The following is a 20,971-nucleotide window of genomic DNA, read 5'->3' as shown; positions in this document are numbered from 1 at the left end:
GCAAATCTGTCTCTGGGATTTGATCATAAGCAGCACGTCATGCTGCCAAATATCCCACTTAAACTGCAGTTGTTTCAACACAAAATGTGTTGTCTGTTTATTTAAAGCCTTACATTTTCTGTGGTGTGTTCATACAAAAAGACAATGAACAACAACCCACTGTGAAAGTCTCTGATGAATCTTTGCAGCTGAGGGCTGGAAATGAACTGTTTAGATTTTGTTGGCCACATCTGTAAAAGTACTCTTGACTTTCTGCAGTATTTATTTTCAGACACTGTTGGCTGGGATTCCATGAAAAAAAAGCATATATAAGTGCCAGTTTTTAATATGACCCATCATTAGATTCATTGCTATAGAGGTGACAGCTGTTTTCTCCAAATGCTTTTAAGCCGACCTGTTTAAAATACTTGTACCATAAGTACCAAAGCATTTTGAGTCGAAGCACATTTAAGAAAACGAAGAATTTAATGTAATGATATCAGACACAATGTTGAAGATTTCAGCTTGGAAGGAGAATGATTGTACATTTATTTTGTTCCTTTCATCAGGAAGGAGAACAAAATGCTTTATGAACTTAGACCCTGACCTTGCAAAGACTTAACGTGTGTGCTTAACTTTATGCACTGAGTAGCTCTAATGACTTCCGCAGGACTACTCCCAGTGTGTAAAATTAAGCAAGTGTGAGAACGTCTTTGCAGGACTTTGCAACCTCCTCTGGGATGAAATATGGCGTAAAGTACAGACCCCTTTACGCGCGAAGCCGCTTAATGTGCAGTAGTGCCAGGCCTCCCTGTGCTACCTATTTAACATGTGAGACTCGTTAACACACAGTACAGGAACTTGCTCTGTTGTGCTACAGATTTGCTCACTAACTCGCTGACATAGAAATCAACGGGAAGTGCGGAGTGGAAACATGTTGTACGTCTTTTCCGCCGATGGTGGGGGAAGGGGCAGCACTGTTAAAGCGCTGCTGCGGCAAGGGACTGTCCTTTAACGTTGCTGCCCCTTTCCCCCGGCGGCCCTGCCGGTAGGGACCCTGCCAGCAGGCTGCCGACGTGGCAGGTAGCGCTTTAAGGATGGTCCTTTGCCGCGGCAGAGCTGGACCACTGACGGGGGGACACAGCAACGTTAACGCACTGCCACAGCAAAGGAGCCTGCAGCACTTTAAGGTCCCTGCCCCTTTTGCCCCCCCATGGCGGCCGACGGGTGGGGGGGTGGGTGGGGCGCCGGCGACCTAAAACGGCCCGGGGCTCCGGACGCCGCTACCACAGCAGCAGCATCCAGAGCTCTGGGCCCTTTAAATTGCCACGGGAACCCCGGGTGGTGCAGACCAGGCGGCCTGGAAGGGCTGGCTGGGGCGTGCTGACCCCCCTAGCCCCACCCCTTCCGGGGGCCAGAGCCACCCCAGCCCTGTACTGGTAAGTGTCGAGTTACTTTCACCCCTGTGTAGTAATAATAATGTTTGATTAGATTACACATTTGAATTGATATTCTTGCAAAGCGCCGTTAACAGATAGGCCTGCAGTATTTGGGACACTGTGAATACGTATGTAATCCTAGATAATTATACATGTATATATAGATATCTTAAGATATTTCAGCATGGCCCTCTTAACCTGCAGTCCGTTAACACGCGGTCCTGATGGCTTGATTCCTAACATCTGCGCGCAAACAGGTCTGTACTGTATGTTTAAAAATGCACAGAAGTACTACACAGACAGAAAATGAAGGACACTGCATAGCTGAAACTGCAGATAGATGTTCATGAAGGCAGAATGTAATTCACCCAAATTAGAATCTGGCCTTGACACCAGGATTAATATCTCTGTTCTCTAGTGGGAGGAAGGAGGTCCAGTGGTTAGGGCACAGCCTAGGATGTGGGAGACCTGAGTACAATTCCCTGCTCCACCATGGACTTCCTGTGTGACTTTGGGCAAGTCACTTAGCATCTCTGAGCCTCAGTTCCCCATCTGTTAAATGAGGACAATAGCACTGCCCTGCCTCCCAGGGTGTTGAGAGGATAAACACATTAAAAGATTGTGAAGCGCCTTGAGATCTACTGATGAAATAGTCACTATTCATTTTATTATTACTCTAATGAAAAGAGCCATGGGATCCTTGATTTTACAAAATGTCTCCTCTCAAATATGGCACGGCCAGCATCACACCATGCTGGGGCTCTGTTTCAACAGTGACTAGAGGGAAAGGGGCTCCAATTGAATTATCAGTATCACTGCCTTCAGCAACTGGACTTCCCTGTAGCTCTCCCATTCAAGTATGTATCCCATCTAACTTTAGCTGGCTTGTGAAACCTGACAAATGGCCTGGGGAAATGGGCTATTTGTAACATATACAAACTTTCCATGTCACAAAAACTGTCAAATCACCTTTCATTTCCATCTAGTTACAACCGAACCAATAATTAATGATTGAGCATCAACAAAACAGTCATGTTCTTACGAGCATGTGACATCAAAGCATAGCATTAAGACACAGCCTTACAGCGAGCGAGCGGCTGTGTGGCTTGACAATTTTCACTCATCGTGGGCTTTATTCTAATCGTGCTAATGTACATACCCTTCCTTACACGTGTAAGTGACTGTGCTGCCGAAAGTAAAGTTATTCCCACTGATCATGGCATCTTTGATGGCAGGAGGGGATCCACAAGAGACAATTTTGCAGACTGGTGGTGTGCTGTTCCAGTTAGCCGAAGCTTCACACACAAGTACTGGGGGACCCTGTAGGCTAAGAGAATTAAAGGTTATTATTAATCTGTAACCACAGTTTGTATGGGGGTGGGGACAGAAGCTGGGAGCTCCTTGAAAATACCTTCTAGCTATAATCCTAGCCCCAGTGAAGTCATGGGGAAGTTTGCCATTAATTTAATTGGGGCCAGGATTTTACCCTCTGTTCACAAAATATATGGCTAACTTCGTCAGAACAGCAGTTGATCAGAACTACTAGAGGAGAAAGCTGACAGAGTCTGTTCTGGCCTAGATCGCTCTACTGACCCATATAAAACTCCCATTGAAGAAAATGGAACTTTTGCCCACCTATGGACTGCAAGATTGGGCCATCAGTGTTTGAATTAGGTTATTCATTTATACACCACCACAATGTGCATCTGTAGAACTCTGAAACTTGATTCACCCAAAAGGCTAAGGGACATGTTGATGTTTAGATTACTTTTCAAAAAGTCATTCATTCCCTGTAGGATGTTAAAGGTTTTTGCTGGCTGAGGAAAGGCCTAAGCTATTAGAAGTTAGCTGATCTTTTGGTTTCTTTAGCTACAGTGACACCAAGGGATATGCACAAAATGGCAGGGTATAATTCACCGGTGAAAGGCCATCTCCAGTGCTGAGCCATGGCACATAAGGGATGTGGCACTGCCAAGGAGGTGGGCTCTGCACGGGCTTGGAACATGCCGGTGTGAAAAAGAGCATGTGGGGTGGACTACAGAAGGGACTGGATCCATGCTTGCACAGATGCCACGACACTCAGCGGAGTGGTGACTACCAAAAGGGATGGTGGAGTTCATCTCCCAAACATCCAGGGAGGATGGCCCCAAAAAGCTCAATTATTTAGGCATTGTGCAGGAATTAAAAAAAAAAAAAAATTAACCCATACTATTCAAAAGAGCCTTCAAAATACATTGATGCAACTGGTATTTGTGAAACAACACTATACATTAACTGTAATTTTCATGTAATAGATTTCATCTATAAAAGAAGCCATGATCTATATGATATGTATTGTCTGGTTGGCCTAATTCTGCAGTCGTACACAAAGCTTCCATTTACTTTAGTAGGAATTATGCCCAAATTAGGAGTGCAGGATTGAGCCTGGACTGTAGCTATAGGGCCCAATTCAACCCTGCCTTGTAGTTTAAGTAGTCATTTACACCAATTGAAAGTGAGCACAAAGTATGTGTAAAAACACTACTAAATCAGAATCCTCCATTCACTTACACCTGTGTTATCATTTCACACCGCTTTGCGCTCATTTGGACAGATGTGAATAATTGCACAAGGTAAACGGCAGAGGAGAATTAGGCCTAGAGTATGTATATATGTCAGTATAGGTGTGTGTTTGCAATGGATATAGATAATATTAAGGATTTTTTAATTTGCACAGTAGGTAACATGATTAAAACTATTTCTTTTAATATAATGGGGGTTATTTATTTTTAATTGTCTGCTAAAAATCTGTTTACAAAAGGCTCAATCCACAAATGTAAAATGAAAACGCCAGCTTAAAATAAATCACTATTTTACTGATTTTATTCATTCATTAGAATGGCTATAAAGGTCACTTTAATTTACAGAACATCCTTTTTAGCTGGCATTTTAAGAGCACTGCAAAATAATAATAAAAATAATTTTGCATAAACAGATAAAAGCTAATTAAGTGTACTGCAGCCTTTCAGATGTAAAGAAGAACTTTTAAATATGGTTCTGATATTGGGTTAATTTCCATATGTTTGAAATGTGCTTCACAGCTTGGTGATAAAGAGAATGAATTAAACATTAATAGGATGACTGATGCTACATGAGCGCCCCCCAAATGTTGGCATGTTGTGTGAAACACAGAAAGTATCTCAAAGATGAAAAAAATCCTTAAATCTATTATTGTGTTCCTCTGACACTCTCTACATCAGATATGAATTAGCCATTCCAGCAAGTCTTTACGTTTTATCAGCATCTTCACAGCACTTAAGAGTGCCTGTGACTTGATTCTACAGCTTTTACCTGTATCCACTGTTACATTTATATGATGCAGTAGAAAGGTATGTCATGCCGCTCAGTGTGTATTTTCCATTGTTTATGTCCTGTGGGCTAGGACATGTTACTATTTCACAGGCAGGAGGAGCATGATTCCAAGCACCACTAGCAAGGCACGATGTTTCCTTTTCACCCATCAGATTGTATCCTTTGTTACATCTGCATTAAAAGAAGAAAATCAGTATAAAATACATACATCTTGTTTGTATAGGATTCTCCCCAAGCAACCCTTTCATCCCCCCCACCCACATACATTACAGAGTGCACAGGATTAGTGCCATTACAAAAATTTGGCTCCACTGATGAACAGCCAAGTTTTCACCAGATTTATGCAAAGGAGAATACTTGTGGCTTCAACTTAAATATTCTCAGAGATCTAAAACGGCTTTGTAGGCTCAGGATTTCTCGCCCCCCTGTAGCTAGGGAAATGCTCTCTCACCCCACTAAAAATCAATGCGATTCCGAGGCATCAAATTTTCAACAGCACCTAAGTGACTTAGGAGCCCAAGTCCCATTTACAAAAGTGACCGAGACACTGAGGAGCCCAAGTCCCATATGCTTCCAATGAGATTTAGGCTCTGAAGTGCTCAGCTCATTTTTCAAAATAGGACTTAGACTCCTAAGTCGCCTGGCCTCTTTTGAGAAATTGAGCCTAGGTCCGTTAGGTCAGGTAGGCTCAGGCCTGAACAGAATGCAAAGGCCAAAACCACAGAGGGACATTGTGGCTTCAGTCTTTAACTAGCCCCTATGTTGTGGATGTGTCCTCAAGTCCCTTCACCATCCTTCTGGCCAGTGGGTGGAAGGATAGAGTTATACTGCATACCCCAGGAGACAGTATGGATGGAATAGTATTTGAGCTAGGGCTGAATATTTTATTCAGAATTTGAAGAAATGCCAAACAAAGAGATTTCACTAAAAAAAGCTGTTTCTTTGGGAAAACAGAAAAAATTTACCTGGGCCCAACTTGCCAAATTTTCACAAAAAATGTAGGTTTTTGTACCCAGCTCTGCAAAGCAAAAGGGACTATTCCACAGGTCTGGTTAGTATTTATGTGTCTTTTACAGTATGCACAGTGGACACCATTAAAAACGCAACATTTCCTACTCTGCAGTGACTTCTGTGATATCCTGGCTATTCAAAGACCCTCTTAAACTCTTCTTTGACATGATGCTGAGAAAATACTTGGCAATCATTAGGCAGCTAGTGTGCTGAGACCACAGCCTATCATGCTGGCTAGTATTGTCTCGTTGTTTCCTCTTGCTCTCCCATCTGTCTGACTGTATTCACCTGTCGATTTTTGTCTTATACTTAGACTATAAGCACTTTGAGGCAGGGCCCTATTTTTGTTCGGTGTTTGTACTGCACCTAGAGCAATGAGGTCTAGGTCTGTGACCAGGGATCATAGGTGCTACCTCGATACATATAAAAATAATAATACAGGCTGATACCGGGGTAACTGGGTTTTTGGGGTGATGAATGGGGAGAGAGTAATAGGCCCACTACACTGTACTAGCATTATTTCAAGGGTTTTGTTAATATACAGCCCATTACGTGGAATAAGTAAAACATCATATGCTAACTACAGAATGATTGTCCAGGTACAGTGCTCTGCAATATTCGTTTTCTACCCTGTATATTAAAATAAATGCAACCTAGTATTGTATAATTTGTGAACCCATGAAAGGATTAATGGGTGAGGTTTTGGGTGGATTCTGTTCATTGTTCCATTACTTTCCCCCCACTTTGTGCAGGTCAATTACTCTCTTATTAAATCCAGTTGTTGTTTTTCTCATTTGCTTCCAGACTCTTACTACAGTACTGCTCCAAATACAATGAATCTCCTACCTGTACAGCACCTTCTTGCCATATGTAAAATTTGAGCCCTCAATGGCACCATTTTCTGGAATAACTGGACTACCACAGGATACAGCTTTAAAAAGAGAACATCAAAAATAATTGTTTAGACAGCACAGGTCCAAGTTGCAAACAAGAAAATTCCGTTTTCTGTGGAAATGCCAACTAGGGCTGAATCCCGTTGGCCTTACTCACACAAGTACTTGCAATGAGGACATAGTGGGGACTTGCCTGAGTCAGGGAAGCGGGATTTGCTCTTCCAGGAGTAACTGATTTTGCTACAGCTTTATTTGTTAATTATTGGAAACATCTTGGTTGCTTTCATGTCGCACTTTTCTCCTAATTGAGGAACAAGGAGCTGGGAGGACCTTTGTCGTCCTATGAGAAGATATCATCTAGGCAAGCAGATGCTTCATTGCCTAAAATGGAACCTTGCTATGTGCTACTGTCCAGAGTGTCTGCTTTGGCACACTAACAGACTTTTGTAGTCAGCAGTTTGGGCGACAATTCAGAAAAGCACTTTGTCTCTATTAAGCAAAATGCTTACACATGTGCTTAACTTCAAATACATGCTCTGCCGGATAAGGATGGGACTAATCAGCTGCTTAAAGTTAATACATGCTTACATGCTTTGCTGAATTAGGGCCCTAGTATCTGTGAAACGTCTGATCAAGATAAATTATTTTTAAAAGGGTAAATCTTTTGTGTCAAGGGGCACGATCGCTTAACAATGAAACTGCACATCCCTTTACCGATTTTACTAATATCACTGTCTAGTATAACAGGTGAGAGAATTTTAGACTGTCTACTCTACTCATCACTATTTATGCTCTTTGAGTTTTGGACAGCTTGGACAATGAAAATCAATGAAGTCAGTTTCACCTTTGTTTATAGTTAGTTTCATGCAGAGGTTTTCAGGGTTAGGATTAGGGTTAAAAGCACTGCAGGGGAATGTTCATTTAAAGACAGCCATTTCCACTGGATTTTTTATTTTATTTTAAAATTTGCATCAAATTCAATTTGACAATGTCGTTTTACAAAACAACATTTCAGAAAAAGTAGCAAGCCCTTAGGGATGTGGAAGCAGAGGAGGAATGGTACACGGATGCTTCACATTGCTCAAGAGGTCCCTTGGATAAAGGTAAAGCACTGATGGGCTTCTTTGTGCTAGTTGGTCACTGCGCCACGGGACCTCCAGGAGTACAGTGTGGGGGTGGGGGTTAAAACAAGGGAAAAAATGACCAGAAAAGCAGGCATCTTTTCATAGAAGCTTTGTGCCTACTGTGTCATAACGAGCTTGCTCTTTTGTTGAAATAGGGGGGTAATTGCCATTTTAGCAACCAGAAGAAGATGGTTAGTAGTTGCCAAAGTTTCTGCACCTCTGTAAATCCAATATGATTATGCTGTACTACAATTCTGGACCAATATATGATCCAGCTCCTTCCACATCCAGCCATCATTGTATATCCAGGTTTCCCAATGGATGTCCCAGTGCTTGAACCAACTGCCAGTGATGGTCATATTATGAGAAGCACAACAGGAGAGAAATATAACAGAGCTATCATTACTGTTCCAGAGCAAAATAGCCTGAGAATAAGCTCAAAGCCATTTCTGGGACAACTTGGTGTGGCATCCATATCTGAAAGTATAATTTCATTGTGTGGCAGAACAGATTGCATCTCTGCTGCTAGGTGCTGAGAAAATGTGTCTTTATTAGCATCTGTTGTTTCCTCAGTGGGAGTGTAGGCTACAGCGATGCACAGTTGCCCATGGCAATGCATCAGCCTTGCATATAGTGGTCGATCAGAAATATGGAGCCACATTGTGAGTGCACATGGCGTTCTCCTGGATAATGTAGAATAAACTTGGACTGTCATAAGTACAGTCATTTGAGAAGCCGTAGATGTCATTCCAAAACTGAAATGCTACATCTGATGAGACATTTCAAATTTTGCCAAAGAAATCTGAGGCCAGAGTGTGCCATGACAACACTGTATGTAAATGTTTACCAGTTATTTTTCAGGTGAGAGCAAAAGGGGACTGTGAAGCTTAGTTTGAGAACTTGGCAAAAGAGGCAAATGAGGGAATAAGATCTAATAAATTACAACCTGCATTCAAAGCTATGAAATAACTTTGATCCAAAATTGGACTTTGGGCAGAGTTTATGCTGCTAAATAAGTCTGATGGTAAAACATGCTCAACCAAGGAAGAAGTCCTCAAAGACAGAAAGAATACTCAGAAGAAACATGGAAAATTATAGACAAAAGAAGAAAACAAAAGGCTCTAGTACTACAACATGTGACTGAAGAAACAAAACACACCTACAGGAACTTTGACAAAGTAGTAAAGAAATGATGCAAAAAAGAGAAGCAAAGTTGGCTAGAATGTAAGGCTAGTGAAGCTGAAGAAGCAGGGGAAAGAAACGATGCAAGAACAGTCTACACGATCCTGAAACAGTTAACAGGATATGGATCAAAATTGAGAAGTGTCCCAGTGAAAGGGAAACCAGGAGAAATGTTGAAAACACAGGAGGAATAAGAAAATAGATGGGTGCAACACTTCAAAGAAGTGCTAAACCAACCAGAAACAACTACAAGACTCATTTCAGAGGAACAGCCGTGTTAGTCTGTATTCGCAAAAAGAAAAGGAGTACTTGTGGCACCTTAGAGACTAACCAATTTATTTGAGCATGAGCTTTCGTGAGCTACAGCTCACTTCATCAGATGAAGTGAGCTGTAGCTCACGAAAGCTCATGCTCAAATAAATTGGTTAGTCTCTAAGGTGCCACAAGTACTCCTTTTCTAACTACAAGACTGGAATTTAACAATGATAAATCATTAGATCTAGATATAGATGTACTGAGGTAAAAATGTAGATGTATCTATGACGGAAGAGGTCCACTCTGCCATAAAGAAACTGGGAAGTGGGCATGCTACTGGACTATGATGAAAACACAGGAGGAATAAGAAAATAGATGGGTGCAACACTTCAAAGAAGTGCTAAACCAACCAGAAACAACTACAAGACTGGAATTTAACAATGATAAATCATTAGATCTAGATATAGATGTACTGAGGTAAAAATGTAGATGTATCTATGACGGAAGAGGTCCACTCTGCCATAAAGAAACTGGGAAGTGGGCATGCTACTGGACTATGATGAAAACACAGGAGGAATAAGAAAATAGATGGGTGCAACACTTCAAAGAAGTGCTAAACCAACCAGAAACAACTACAAGACTGGAATTTAACAATGATAAATCATTAGATCTAGATATAGATGTACTGAGGTAAAAATGTAGATGTATCTATGACGGAAGAGGTCCACTCTGCCAAAAAGAAACTGGGAAGTGGGCATGCTACTGGACTATGATGGCATAACACCCAAACTCCTCAGGTGCACCACAGAGCCCGTAAGTGTAACATTATACCAACCTTTTGTCTGGGCTTTGACTACTGGGCAGATATCAGCAGAGTAGATGAAAAGGATTGTCATCCCACTGGGGAAAGGCACTGAGTGCTATCACTACATGCCAATAACTCTGCTTGCTGTTCCCAGAAAAGTTTTTACACTTGTCCTACTTGTCCCAGCCCCAGCCTCTTCTTGTGAAATGCCACTGCCCCGAGCAATCAGGTTTCACTGCTGGACGATCTACAATGGTATACTTGCTCTTCATCTTTTATCTGAGATCCATTGCAAATTCAATTGTCCTTTGACAGCAGCATATGTAGACCTAAAGGCAGCCTTCGATCCTGTTGACAGAGCTACCCGGTGGAAGGCCCTAGTGGCATTCCTGACATCCACATGAAGTTAATTTAAGACCTACATAATGACTATGGGGCATGGATGTGATGGGAGACCCATAGATCTAACAGGTCTTATTCTAGATCTGGGATGAAGCAGGGCTGTGTCCTCGCCCTAGGCCTATTCTGCCGCACAGCACATTGGCTCCTTGAACATGTCTCTGCAAATACCAGTGTAATTGCCGGTTCAACTTCTTTTACAGACTTGGACTATGCAGATGATCTCGCCCTCTTCGACCAGGATGCAAATGACCTTAAAGATGCACGAGGGAGCTTCCAGCTCATGGCAGCTGCCCTTGGACTAAGGATTTATTGGGTAAAAACAAAAATTCAGAGTATCAGCACAAAAGTTGTGAGACAAGACATCTGTGCTGCCAGACAAACTGTGTAAGTAGTGGATGATTTCATCTATTGAGGCAGTAACATTGTCATTGATTGATGGACATGCTAAGAAGAATCAGTTCAGAAACCTCAGCCATAAAGGACCTGCATAGTGTTTGGAGCCAAAAGAAGGTGAAATTACATATAAAGTATGGATTTATCAAACCTCCATGCTTCCGATCCTCTTATATGGATCTGAAACATGGATATGGCTTAAACAAGACATCCGGAGGCTGGAGGCATTTCATATGCACTGCCAGTGGCAACTACTGTGCATAAGATGGTTTTATTTTATCAGTAATAGGGATGTATCATTGAGAACGGGCCTCGAGAGGACTGAAGTCATCATCAGTCACTGCCAGTTGGCACTTGTTGGACATATAGCCCGCTGTGGAGATAAAGTCTCTACACATCAAGCCCTAGATCAGACTTGAGATCAGGTGGGGACACCGGCCAGCCACAGATTAGTGTCAGCCACACAGTCTTCCGCACACAGTCTTCCTGGTTGCACTGGATCAGTAATAACCCTGTGGAGCTTTCAGATGCCTGAAATAAAACCATACAATGTGGCCATGAATGTTCAACGCTATGGACCTTTGCTGTATAAGCGTATTGTTGTCGTAGTTAAGCAGAAATAGACATATTGCTTCTGGGGACACCACCCACCTTCAGTTAACCAAAAGTTTGATTAACTGGAGGTAAATAATTGGGACTGTGCCCCATAGATATGCCTGATGTGAAGTGGTTTTTCTGGTGCTCCATCCATCTCTACATAGAAAGCCATTTCGATTCCTTCTTTTCCTCCACTGTGCTTTAACATCAACTGTTGAATTTCCTTTCAGTAAACACACAGTAGCGCTCCAAGACAATACCTTCACAGTATGGTATAAGGTGGCTCCATCCTCCAGACTGCAAACATGTGACTCTAGTTGCTCCTATCAACTGGAAACCCTCTTCACAGGAGAAAGTAACTTCACTACCAACACTGTAATTGTCACCATAAGAATGACCATGTTCTGGATTTCCTGGATTCTTGCATTTTACTGGTTCTGTGAAAGCAGGCATACCATCAACAGAGCGTACTAACAACAGGCAGTGTGACATCACTAAATGTGAGTGCTTACAAACAAGCTGAGTGACATTTGTCTAGGCATTTTGTGAAAATCAGACAAAAAAAGAATGGGGAAAAATATCTGTATGTATTTTTAAGAATCTCCTCAGCTTTTCTCTGTTTCTCATGTAAGCTGGGTCCACTATAAGCTTGTGCAACTGAATTAATTTCAGTGCAGTTGACCCTTCTCGCACTGGGACTGAACTAGTATCATTAACCAGCTCCAACCTCATGTTTTCCCTCCACGGGATACAGTGTGGTCCAGGCATATAGGGCACTGGACTGCGAGTCAGGTGACATATCTATTTCCAAATCTTCCACTGTGCTGGCATTTGACCATAGCAAGTTAGTTTGGTCAAAATTTTCAAACTTCAGTGCCTAATGTTAGGCATCCCGATCCATATTTAGGCACTTACATTTTACATATTTCTTTGTGCATTTGAAAGCGCAGGTCTACTTTGAAGAGTGATGCTACAAAAATGGCAATGTGGGGGATCCAAATTTACTGTCTCGTGATTTCTAAAGTAAATGTGCTCAGGTTACAAGAAAGAAGTTTGTTGTTGGTTTTCTTTTTACCCGCTATCCCTTTACCACAAAGAGGCACTTAATCTACGAAGCGAGAGTAGGCCTCCTTTGCCATCCCTGTATGGTAGCTGAAAATTTGATCTCATTACCTGCACATTTTTTGCCATCGCCTGTATGAGGAGGGATACAAGTACATACATAGGACCCATTTGTATTAAGGCAAGAAGCATGCTCATCGCAATCTGATCCAACAGCACATTCATCGACATCTGCAAAAATACATGTCCTGAGGGCAGTGTTTGTAAAGAACATTGTTTTCAATTTACATCACTCGAAATGTCTGGCAGAATCATTTTAAAAGGTATCCTTAAAAACCCACCATTAACTGAATCACTTCTCTGATGCATTGTAACAGTGGAAATAAAAACAGAATAATAAAATGGAATATCTATACGAACAGTTAATTTAGTGTAAAATAAAAGATTGCCAACATTAGGGGAAACTGGAAACAGTCTGTTACTCCACATTCAGGGAATATTCTCATTGAGCCCAGGAAATGTCCTATTATGCCAGTTATTTTGTTTCCAGGAAGGCAAATGAATAGGTGTTTTAGTTCATACTGAGAGAGGGGTGTACCCTAGTGGTTTGGGCAAAAGGATAGGAGTGAGGACTCTTTCACTCTAAACTCTACTCAGATCCTCTTTATGTCTCAGCTTTCTCATCTGTAAAATGGGGGACATGACTGCTTAGCTCACAAGGTAAGCACTTTGATCAGAAAACACAGAAACAGCCCTTTCTGTGCTGAGCAGACTGTTACTACATTAGAAGCCTGCTAAGATGTTTGGAGTTGTCTGATATTGGAAAGGTTAAAATGAGGTAGAAATCTATAATTACTATTATTAATTATGTGAATGACGCTAGTGCCTAAGAACCTCTACCAAAGATCTAGGCCCCCTTATGCTAGGTGCTCTACTGACAATTCAACAAAAGAGACCGTCCCTGCCCCGTTTGTTTCATTTCATATTCTAATCACTGGCTTTCTACTGTGGAGAAGCAAGCTCGGTATGTATACGAGTTACCTATTGTAGGGAACGGTTCAAAACTATCTCATTGAAAAATCCCAGCATCAGGGATTATTTCTTATATAACCAGATCCTTTTGGGGCAGGAAAATTCTTCATTAAGAACTACTCAACAGAACGATGTTGTACGGGCTCCATAATGCAAACACACTGCTGTGGTTATTGTCAGCAAAGCATTTATCCCAGTCTCTGCAAACAATGCAGAAATACTGGAGTGACTGGGCAAACAAACAAACAAACGTAGTCTACTCCTTAGGCAAGTAGTGTCTACTCCTTAGGAGTGTGTACTTATTCTCAACCATATAACCAAACAATCCAATACAAACAATAATTCTAAAGGGAAAAGGTTTTTCACATTGGTGCATGGCGACGAAAAATGTTAAGAGATAAAACATATGGGGAGTCTAATTCCCCACTGCCTTGCACGCACTTTAACCAGCTTACACCTGTTTCAAGAGAGCTCAAAGTGATATAAAATGCTATCAAATCAGAATGGTAGGGACTGACCCTCCAACGCTCTGCACTTTGTGCAGTCATTTACGCTATAGCAAGGGGCATGTAAATCATTACTATTCTGATCTTGTCACATTTTACATCCACTTTAGACTGGTGTAAATAACTGCATAAAGTGCAGGGCCATGAGGAATCAGGCACGTTGTGTTTCCCACCCAATGCACACTCACTTTTCACCCGTGTAAATGACTACACAATGTGCTAGGCAGTGGAGACTCAGGCTCCTGGCATATAGTGCAAGGTCTTGGCTTCTAACATCCTATGGCTTGGGTTCCGAGTCCTCCAGAAACCATGCAAGGTTTGGCAGGGCCCAGATATGGTGAACTTAAGACCTGTTATAAAATGGACCTGTTTTTACAAGCTTTTTCTGTGAGGGAGAGAATAGTGAGAAGGTAGAACAACAGATGGGGTGAGATCAGCTTTGAGGTTGTAACGGAGACTGTTGGAGGCTGTGCTATGCAATGGAGGTCATGTATAAAGGGAGATTATGTTGGATTGGAAGATCTTCGGCTTCATGTTTTCTGATGACTTAATGAGCCTAGAGTGTGAGATGAGCGCTACAAAAGTTAAAATAAAATAAACACAATTCAAATGCAAATCACATTGGGCCCTATCTTGCAAGTCTTACCAATGTCACTCTCCCACTGGAGTCAATGGGAGTTTTGGGAGAGAAAGAGGAGCAGGATTTAGCCTGTAACATCAATAATACAGCCACGTAAGTGACATATCTCACCAAGGCAAGACGGCGAGATGCCATTCCAGCTTCCATTGTCAGTGCAGAACATCCTTGAATCCCCCAACAAATAATAGCCATTATTGCACTGGTAGCTAACCGTGCTACCCGCAAAGAAGTCCTCAGCAGAATAAAATCCATTTTCTAAAGGTGGAGGGACTCCACAGCTGATTCCTACACACCAGAGACAAGGAGAGTAAAAACACGTTAGCCGATCAGACACATTCCGTGAATCACCTCCTGGCACCAGTGCAGTTAGCGCGAGATTGAACTCCTGAAGAAATCTCAGAGCCAACTACATGCCTGGTGTAGCTCCACTGAAGTCAAAGAAGCTTTATCAGGGATGATTTTGGCCCTTAAAGTTTAGCTTTTACAGCTAGGATTTTCTAATGATGGGCTCTGAATGGAAATGCACAGTGAAGACTGCAGTGAAAGAGCCTCTGAGGATTAATACACTGTCTCTGCAGCTGAAAACATGTGTATGTGAATAGACTGTTCATAAAGGTGAAGGCCTGACAGCCCTAGAGACTGACGCCCTCTGTTTGTCCACAGAAAAGGTTCAGCACCACCAGCAAAAAGGCAAGTTTCTCCACACATCCCTAGTCAATGTGTCTCAACTCAGGTGCACAAGGGACATGTCTCAAAGTGAGCGGGAATCTCAGGCTCTATGCCTCAGGCTGCCAACAAGGCTGCTAATCAGTTTCAGGTATGGGGATGGTTTTTTTTTTACCTGAATTCAATTCCCTGCTCTGCCACAGACTGTGTGACCTCGGACAAGACACGTAGGACCAGAGTGCAATGGGAGCTAAGTGCCTATAAATACCTTTAAAAATCTGGCACATAAGTCTCTCTATGGTTCAGTTCCCCACCTGTAAAATGGGCATAACAGCACTTCCCTACCTCACAGGGATATCGTGAGGATAAAAACACCACAGATTGCGAGATGCTTGATATCATGGTAATGGAGGCCATATAACTACCAGTTAGACAGAACTACTGTCAATTTCATGAATGACAATACCAACGGATAAATGTCAGGGGAAGAAGACACAAACCCTTGACAGCAGTATGGAAGGAAAGACTCCCAATGGATCAAGCTAATAGTAATAACCCAGCACTCATAGACCCTGATTCAAAGCTCACTGAAGTCAGTAGAAAGCTCCTTATGGACTCCTATAGGTTTTGGATCAGGGCTATATTGTGCTTTTCATCCATAGATCTCAAAGTATTTTACAAAGAAAGGAAGTATAATTATCCCCATCTTACAGATGGGGAAAATCGAGGTCACACAGTAAGTCAGTGACAGGGCTGGGAATCAAACCCACGCTGCTGAGTACCAGTCCAATGCCCTATCTACTGCACCACACCACCTCCCTAAATAGTATGAAATCAGAAGGAGCTGGAGGAGAATTTTGCTACCTGGCTGCCTCAATCTCACCATTGCTGAAAGAAAAGTCAGATACAGTCGATTTTTTAAGCTTTTCTCCAGATTTGCTTATGATCTAAGGGGCAAGACTTGGGAGGCTGTGAGGCGCTGGATAAATCATCAGGTCTGTGTTACGTTCTCAGGAGTCCTTGTTTTAATTGCATCCAAACAAAGAAACCAAGATTTCCTAAGCGTGGCTTGTGACTGATACAGCAGCCTGCAAATGCAGGCTGCTACGCTAACACAGTCTACTCACTTTCACAGCGGGGAAGAGGTCGAGTCCATTGTCCCAAATTTAGACAGTGCTGGACAGAGTTCCCCACTATTTGGAAGCCTGGATCACAGGAAAGGCTCACTTTTGACCCTGGCTTTAAATTGGTTGATGAGGTCCGCAGATGAGGTATGGATCCTTCTAAGGACTGGCAATCTGAGGACAAAACGCACACACAACAGACTTAGCCCTGAATCAAAACAAATGTATTTGTTTTTAAATATCCGTGATGCTGTGCATGTTTATCTGGGAATGATATTACTGGAAAGTGTTATACTATAAGATGTATATATTATTTCCAGATTCAAAGAGCTTCCCTATATCAACATATATGAACTAAAATATATTTCCAAGCAAAAGGAGGAAACAAAAAGATACCACAATATATTCAAACTATTGTGAGCATGAATGAGTAGAAAAATCCTCCATTTGATCCAATATCATCAATCATCACTCTTTCAACATCTCAATACAGGAAGCCATAAATCTCTGTTTGAGATTCCAATGAACTTTTGTTACAAAACACTGGAATTTTAGGAATGAAGACTGAATGTACCAACCATTAAATTATCAAAATAGCGTATTCAAGGCTAGTAGGACAGGGGTCACATTATACCACATTTAACCTTATAAAAAGTCTTACTGTGTTATTACTCGGAACAAAAACACTTCTAGGAGATAAAGTTCTAACCGGCACAAAATATGCTCCTGTAATCTATCTTCACTCTTCCAATAACCCCAGGCAGGAAATCTGGCCAGGCCAATACATTTCCTTTTCGCAATTCTTCTGGACAGGAAGTAGCTAGGGATTTTACCTAAGGTTCAAAACACATGGTTAGATAGAGTTTGCTAACTAACAGACATCTTTGTAAGAAAAGATCACAAACAAAATTTTCCTCTCACATCTGCAGTACTGAACCTAGAATCTGATTCAAAGCCCATTGAGTCAGTGAGAGTCTTACCATGACTTTAGTGGGCTTTTTGAGCAAGCTCATAGGTATTCTGCTCTTCTTATTTGTCTGGATCACTTATTGTCATCAGTGCAATGGTGGAACACTGAAGCAATTTACTACTGGGTGGATCTGACAGAAGAGTATTGTCCTACAGGTGATGTAGGAAACATGCTAATTTAAAACCCTCTATGTATGCCTATTTGGCAGAACAGTGTATTTACCCCACAGATTAAAAACAGGTGAGGGGAAAGAATCTGAGCAGATTCTCAAGTATTTGTAAAGGGAAACTTTTACCACTAGAAATAATGAAATATGAATTTAGAAGAGCAATAGTTCTGAAATAGTTTTATTTCTTGATACCTAATTTTAAGGACAGTAAACACAACATGAAGCTTTAAAAAAAGATGTATCCTGGAAACCAGGAATTAAGTTTTCTGAATTCCTTAAATAAACCAGGCTGTTATGTGACTTTGCAAAACATGATAGGCCAGATTTTGGACACACCACAGTTAACGGGAATTAACTAGAAGCAGGATTGGGCCCTATTATAAGTGAGCACTGAATGTGAAATTGGGATGCATGAGGATAGGATAAAAGAACTGCTATGTTGTTAGATTAATGGATGGCTAGATAGCCTGAACTGGATGAAACTTGTTTGATGGAATAGTTTTTCCATACAAAAATGCAGTTTAGTCAAAATTGCAATCTTTTGTGGGACCATGTCGATTTTTACAAAATTTTCAATGGGAAAAAGTCAAATCATTTTGACTTTCTCATTTAATTTTGACAAGATTAAAAACATTTAGATTTTCTCCCTTTGAAACCTTTTATTTAGACTTTCAGATTCTATTAACATACTGATCTTATTATATGTATTATTATATTTTATATTACATTATGTTCACTACATTTAATATTTTACAATATATTATGTTCTGACAAGTATTAACACTTAACATTTTGATAGTTCTGAATCAAAATGATGGGAAACTGCAGTATTTCTTTCTGATCTAGAATGAAAACTAATTTTGAAATGTCAGATTTTCCAGTTCCAAGCATTTGTACCTGAGGGCAGCAAAGTCATGTACCATAACTCAATCACACAATGAGACAATAACTCATTGTATATCCAGAATGTATATCCAATAGATTAAACCTCATTAATGAGAATCAGTCATCGTTTTCCTGAGGAAGATGTAGCCATGACAGTATTTTGAGCCATATACTATAGTTATGACCATCAGGAAATATGGGATGGAGATATATAGAAAGAATGCACAGATGGTGCACTTCAGTATTCCCACCATCACTCAGCAATGGGAGCGTGCGGTTCACAGTGTCAAGCCAAAAAGCATAAAAAAACGAGTAGTGGACTGCTTTTGATGGGAAGATTTGTTATGCAACAGCAATGGAATGTAGAAGACCTTTACGCCTCACCGTGGTAGAGTTGCCATAACTGCAGTGGTGCATTGCAAACCTGAGCAAATTGCCTTTCTGCAGGAGATGGCAAGACATCGCAACTGGGTGATACAAGGGGGAAATCACAATGCTTTCCTGTGCACAGTGAAATGGAGTGGATTGTCTCATTTGTCTCAAATGGAGTGGATTGTCTGATTGTCTCAAAAACTCTTCATGCAAGTTTTGTTCTCTTCATTGATGGATTTACGTTAATAACGCACTAATACTAGACATTTATTTTCTCCTCGCAGTTCAAGTAGAAATATACAGCCCTGAGTAAAGCCCTGTGTCAGTACCTGAGCCCTGCATCCTTGTACTGTGTGGGAGAAGGATATATGTTGGTTTAATGGGGGTTTTCCTCAAGAGACATGGACACTCAAAAAAGTTAAAATTTGCTGCTGTGACCTGTCCATGCCTGGTAAATGTTGGACAGGGGACTGATTTATTTTCTGTGTCCTTTCCTTTCAATAAAATTCTAAATACAGGGCGTTAGTCACCAAGCAGAAGTGATCTGGGGCAAAAGCCGAGGTTGCACAGTATGCAGTCCCTGAGCTTAAATGTTCAGTAGAAAAAAATGTAGATAGGTTTGTGACCGCGGGATGTCACATTAGACATTGAGCAATGACCCCAAGCATGGTCCTAGTGCGCTGACTGCATCATCTTGCAGGAGAGGCTAAGGTTCTGTTGGACACACAGAAAGATTTTTAACTCTCTTGAAAAGTGAGGGTATTTATGGGCTTTTTTAAAAAATACATAAAACCTGGGATGATTAGACAGTTGAGTGAAGAAAGTGGAAAGGAAGGTCTTGGAATCAGCCTTCCCCAATTTTGCAGGAAAAGAAAGTAAAAGAGCTCCTGGAATAGAGTCCAAAAGCTCTTATATAAACTGTAATGCCATAACCTCACTGCAAAGGTCCTATTGAGTATATTACAGCTCTCCCTAGCTGGCCTAAGACAGAAGCATTGCTCTCAGCCAAGCAACTGCTTAAAGTGATAAATGCCCTACAGAAGACAAATGTGCAGTAAAAGAAGATTAAGGGCTTCCATCCCTCTAATAGGAAGGGCAGAAGTACCCCTCTGAAGGAAAATGGTTATTTAATTAAAAAAACATGTTGATATCTGAACTAGTGCATTCCATGGCTGTGCTGAAGAGCGACTCTAGTAATTCCCCGGTGCAAAAAGGAATGTTTTCTATGGCCACATGCAAAGTTGGATTAAAAATTGCGAAGAATAAGGAAGAGCAGCCCAAGGAGGAAAGCGTTGGTGTGGTTTAACCCCCTCTCTCATCGCACACAGCAATTTGCCTGGAAGGGGATTGGCCTGGTTAGGAGAACAGATATGCAAATCTGTGCGGAAGCTGTGGAATATTTCATGCGGGATGGAAAAAAAAAAAAAGCAGTGGCCTGCATGAAATGGGTGGCTGGTCTCTGTCCTGTTTCTGATGGATAAGTATCCATATCACAAACACATGTCACAGGTAGCATCTTGTTGTCAGCCTCAGTGAGGAGGGCAGGTATTTAATGATTATTGCAACCAAACTACTCTCACCTCCTCCCACCCTGTTTGGCCTGATCTACACGGAAGTATAAAAGATTGTACAACTGGATGGAGCTGGTACATGGACCAGGCACCAGCAGCCTGACCTATTTTTACTGAAGCATCTTCAAAAAAAACTCCTTCCTGCAGCCCGGGCTGCTGAAAAATGGTCCAGGCTAAGGCACCCAACTGTTTTAAACCATTTGGAATTGTGGGGGAGATCTCCCTAGTGCAGACACAAGGTAAGAGGATATTGGATGGGGAAAGGGAAGGGACCTTCCCCCGACTGACGTACAGAGAACTTCATTTTCCACTGCTGTCAAGTCAGCATCTTTTATTGAGTGTTAAGCTCACTCACAAACCAAAACAAATCAAACCAAAAAAAAACCCCAACCCAGACTACAGCAAAAATGAAAGAGCACTGGGTTTGACCTGAAGATGATGAACATGTCAATGGACAGCTAATAGTACATCTAAAGAAGTCTTAAAGAATTTATTTAGTCTCTCTTTTATTCAATTGGCAACGTATTCTGTACATCATTATTC

The 20,971-nt window shown here is 41.5% G+C and overlaps 1 protein-coding gene across 1 annotated transcript in view; it reads right to left on the bottom strand.

Moving 5' to 3' along the window:
* The window catches only part of SVEP1 (sushi, von Willebrand factor type A, EGF and pentraxin domain containing 1), a 170,354-nt gene that overhangs the window by 46,180 nt on the left and 103,203 nt on the right, over positions 1 to 20,971 (bottom strand). Inside the window, exons 29-36 of the mRNA XM_078852948.1 lie at positions 17,171 to 17,294; positions 16,465 to 16,635; positions 14,783 to 14,956; positions 12,605 to 12,724; positions 11,692 to 11,868; positions 6,627 to 6,711; positions 4,749 to 4,940; positions 2,578 to 2,745 (exon numbers count right to left, since the gene is read on the bottom strand). Of these exons, the coding sequence (XP_078709074.1) occupies positions 2,578 to 2,745; positions 4,749 to 4,940; positions 6,627 to 6,711; positions 11,692 to 11,868; positions 12,605 to 12,724; positions 14,783 to 14,956; positions 16,465 to 16,635; positions 17,171 to 17,294 (1,211 nt within the window). The remainder of the gene's footprint in view (positions 1 to 2,577; positions 2,746 to 4,748; positions 4,941 to 6,626; positions 6,712 to 11,691; positions 11,869 to 12,604; positions 12,725 to 14,782; positions 14,957 to 16,464; positions 16,636 to 17,170; positions 17,295 to 20,971) is intronic.

This window comes from Lepidochelys kempii, chromosome 5, assembly GCF_965140285.1.
Source record: "Lepidochelys kempii isolate rLepKem1 chromosome 5, rLepKem1.hap1, whole genome shotgun sequence".
NCBI lineage: Eukaryota > Metazoa > Chordata > Testudines > Cheloniidae > Lepidochelys > Lepidochelys kempii.
This window is presented reverse-complemented; position numbering and strand designations above follow the sequence as displayed.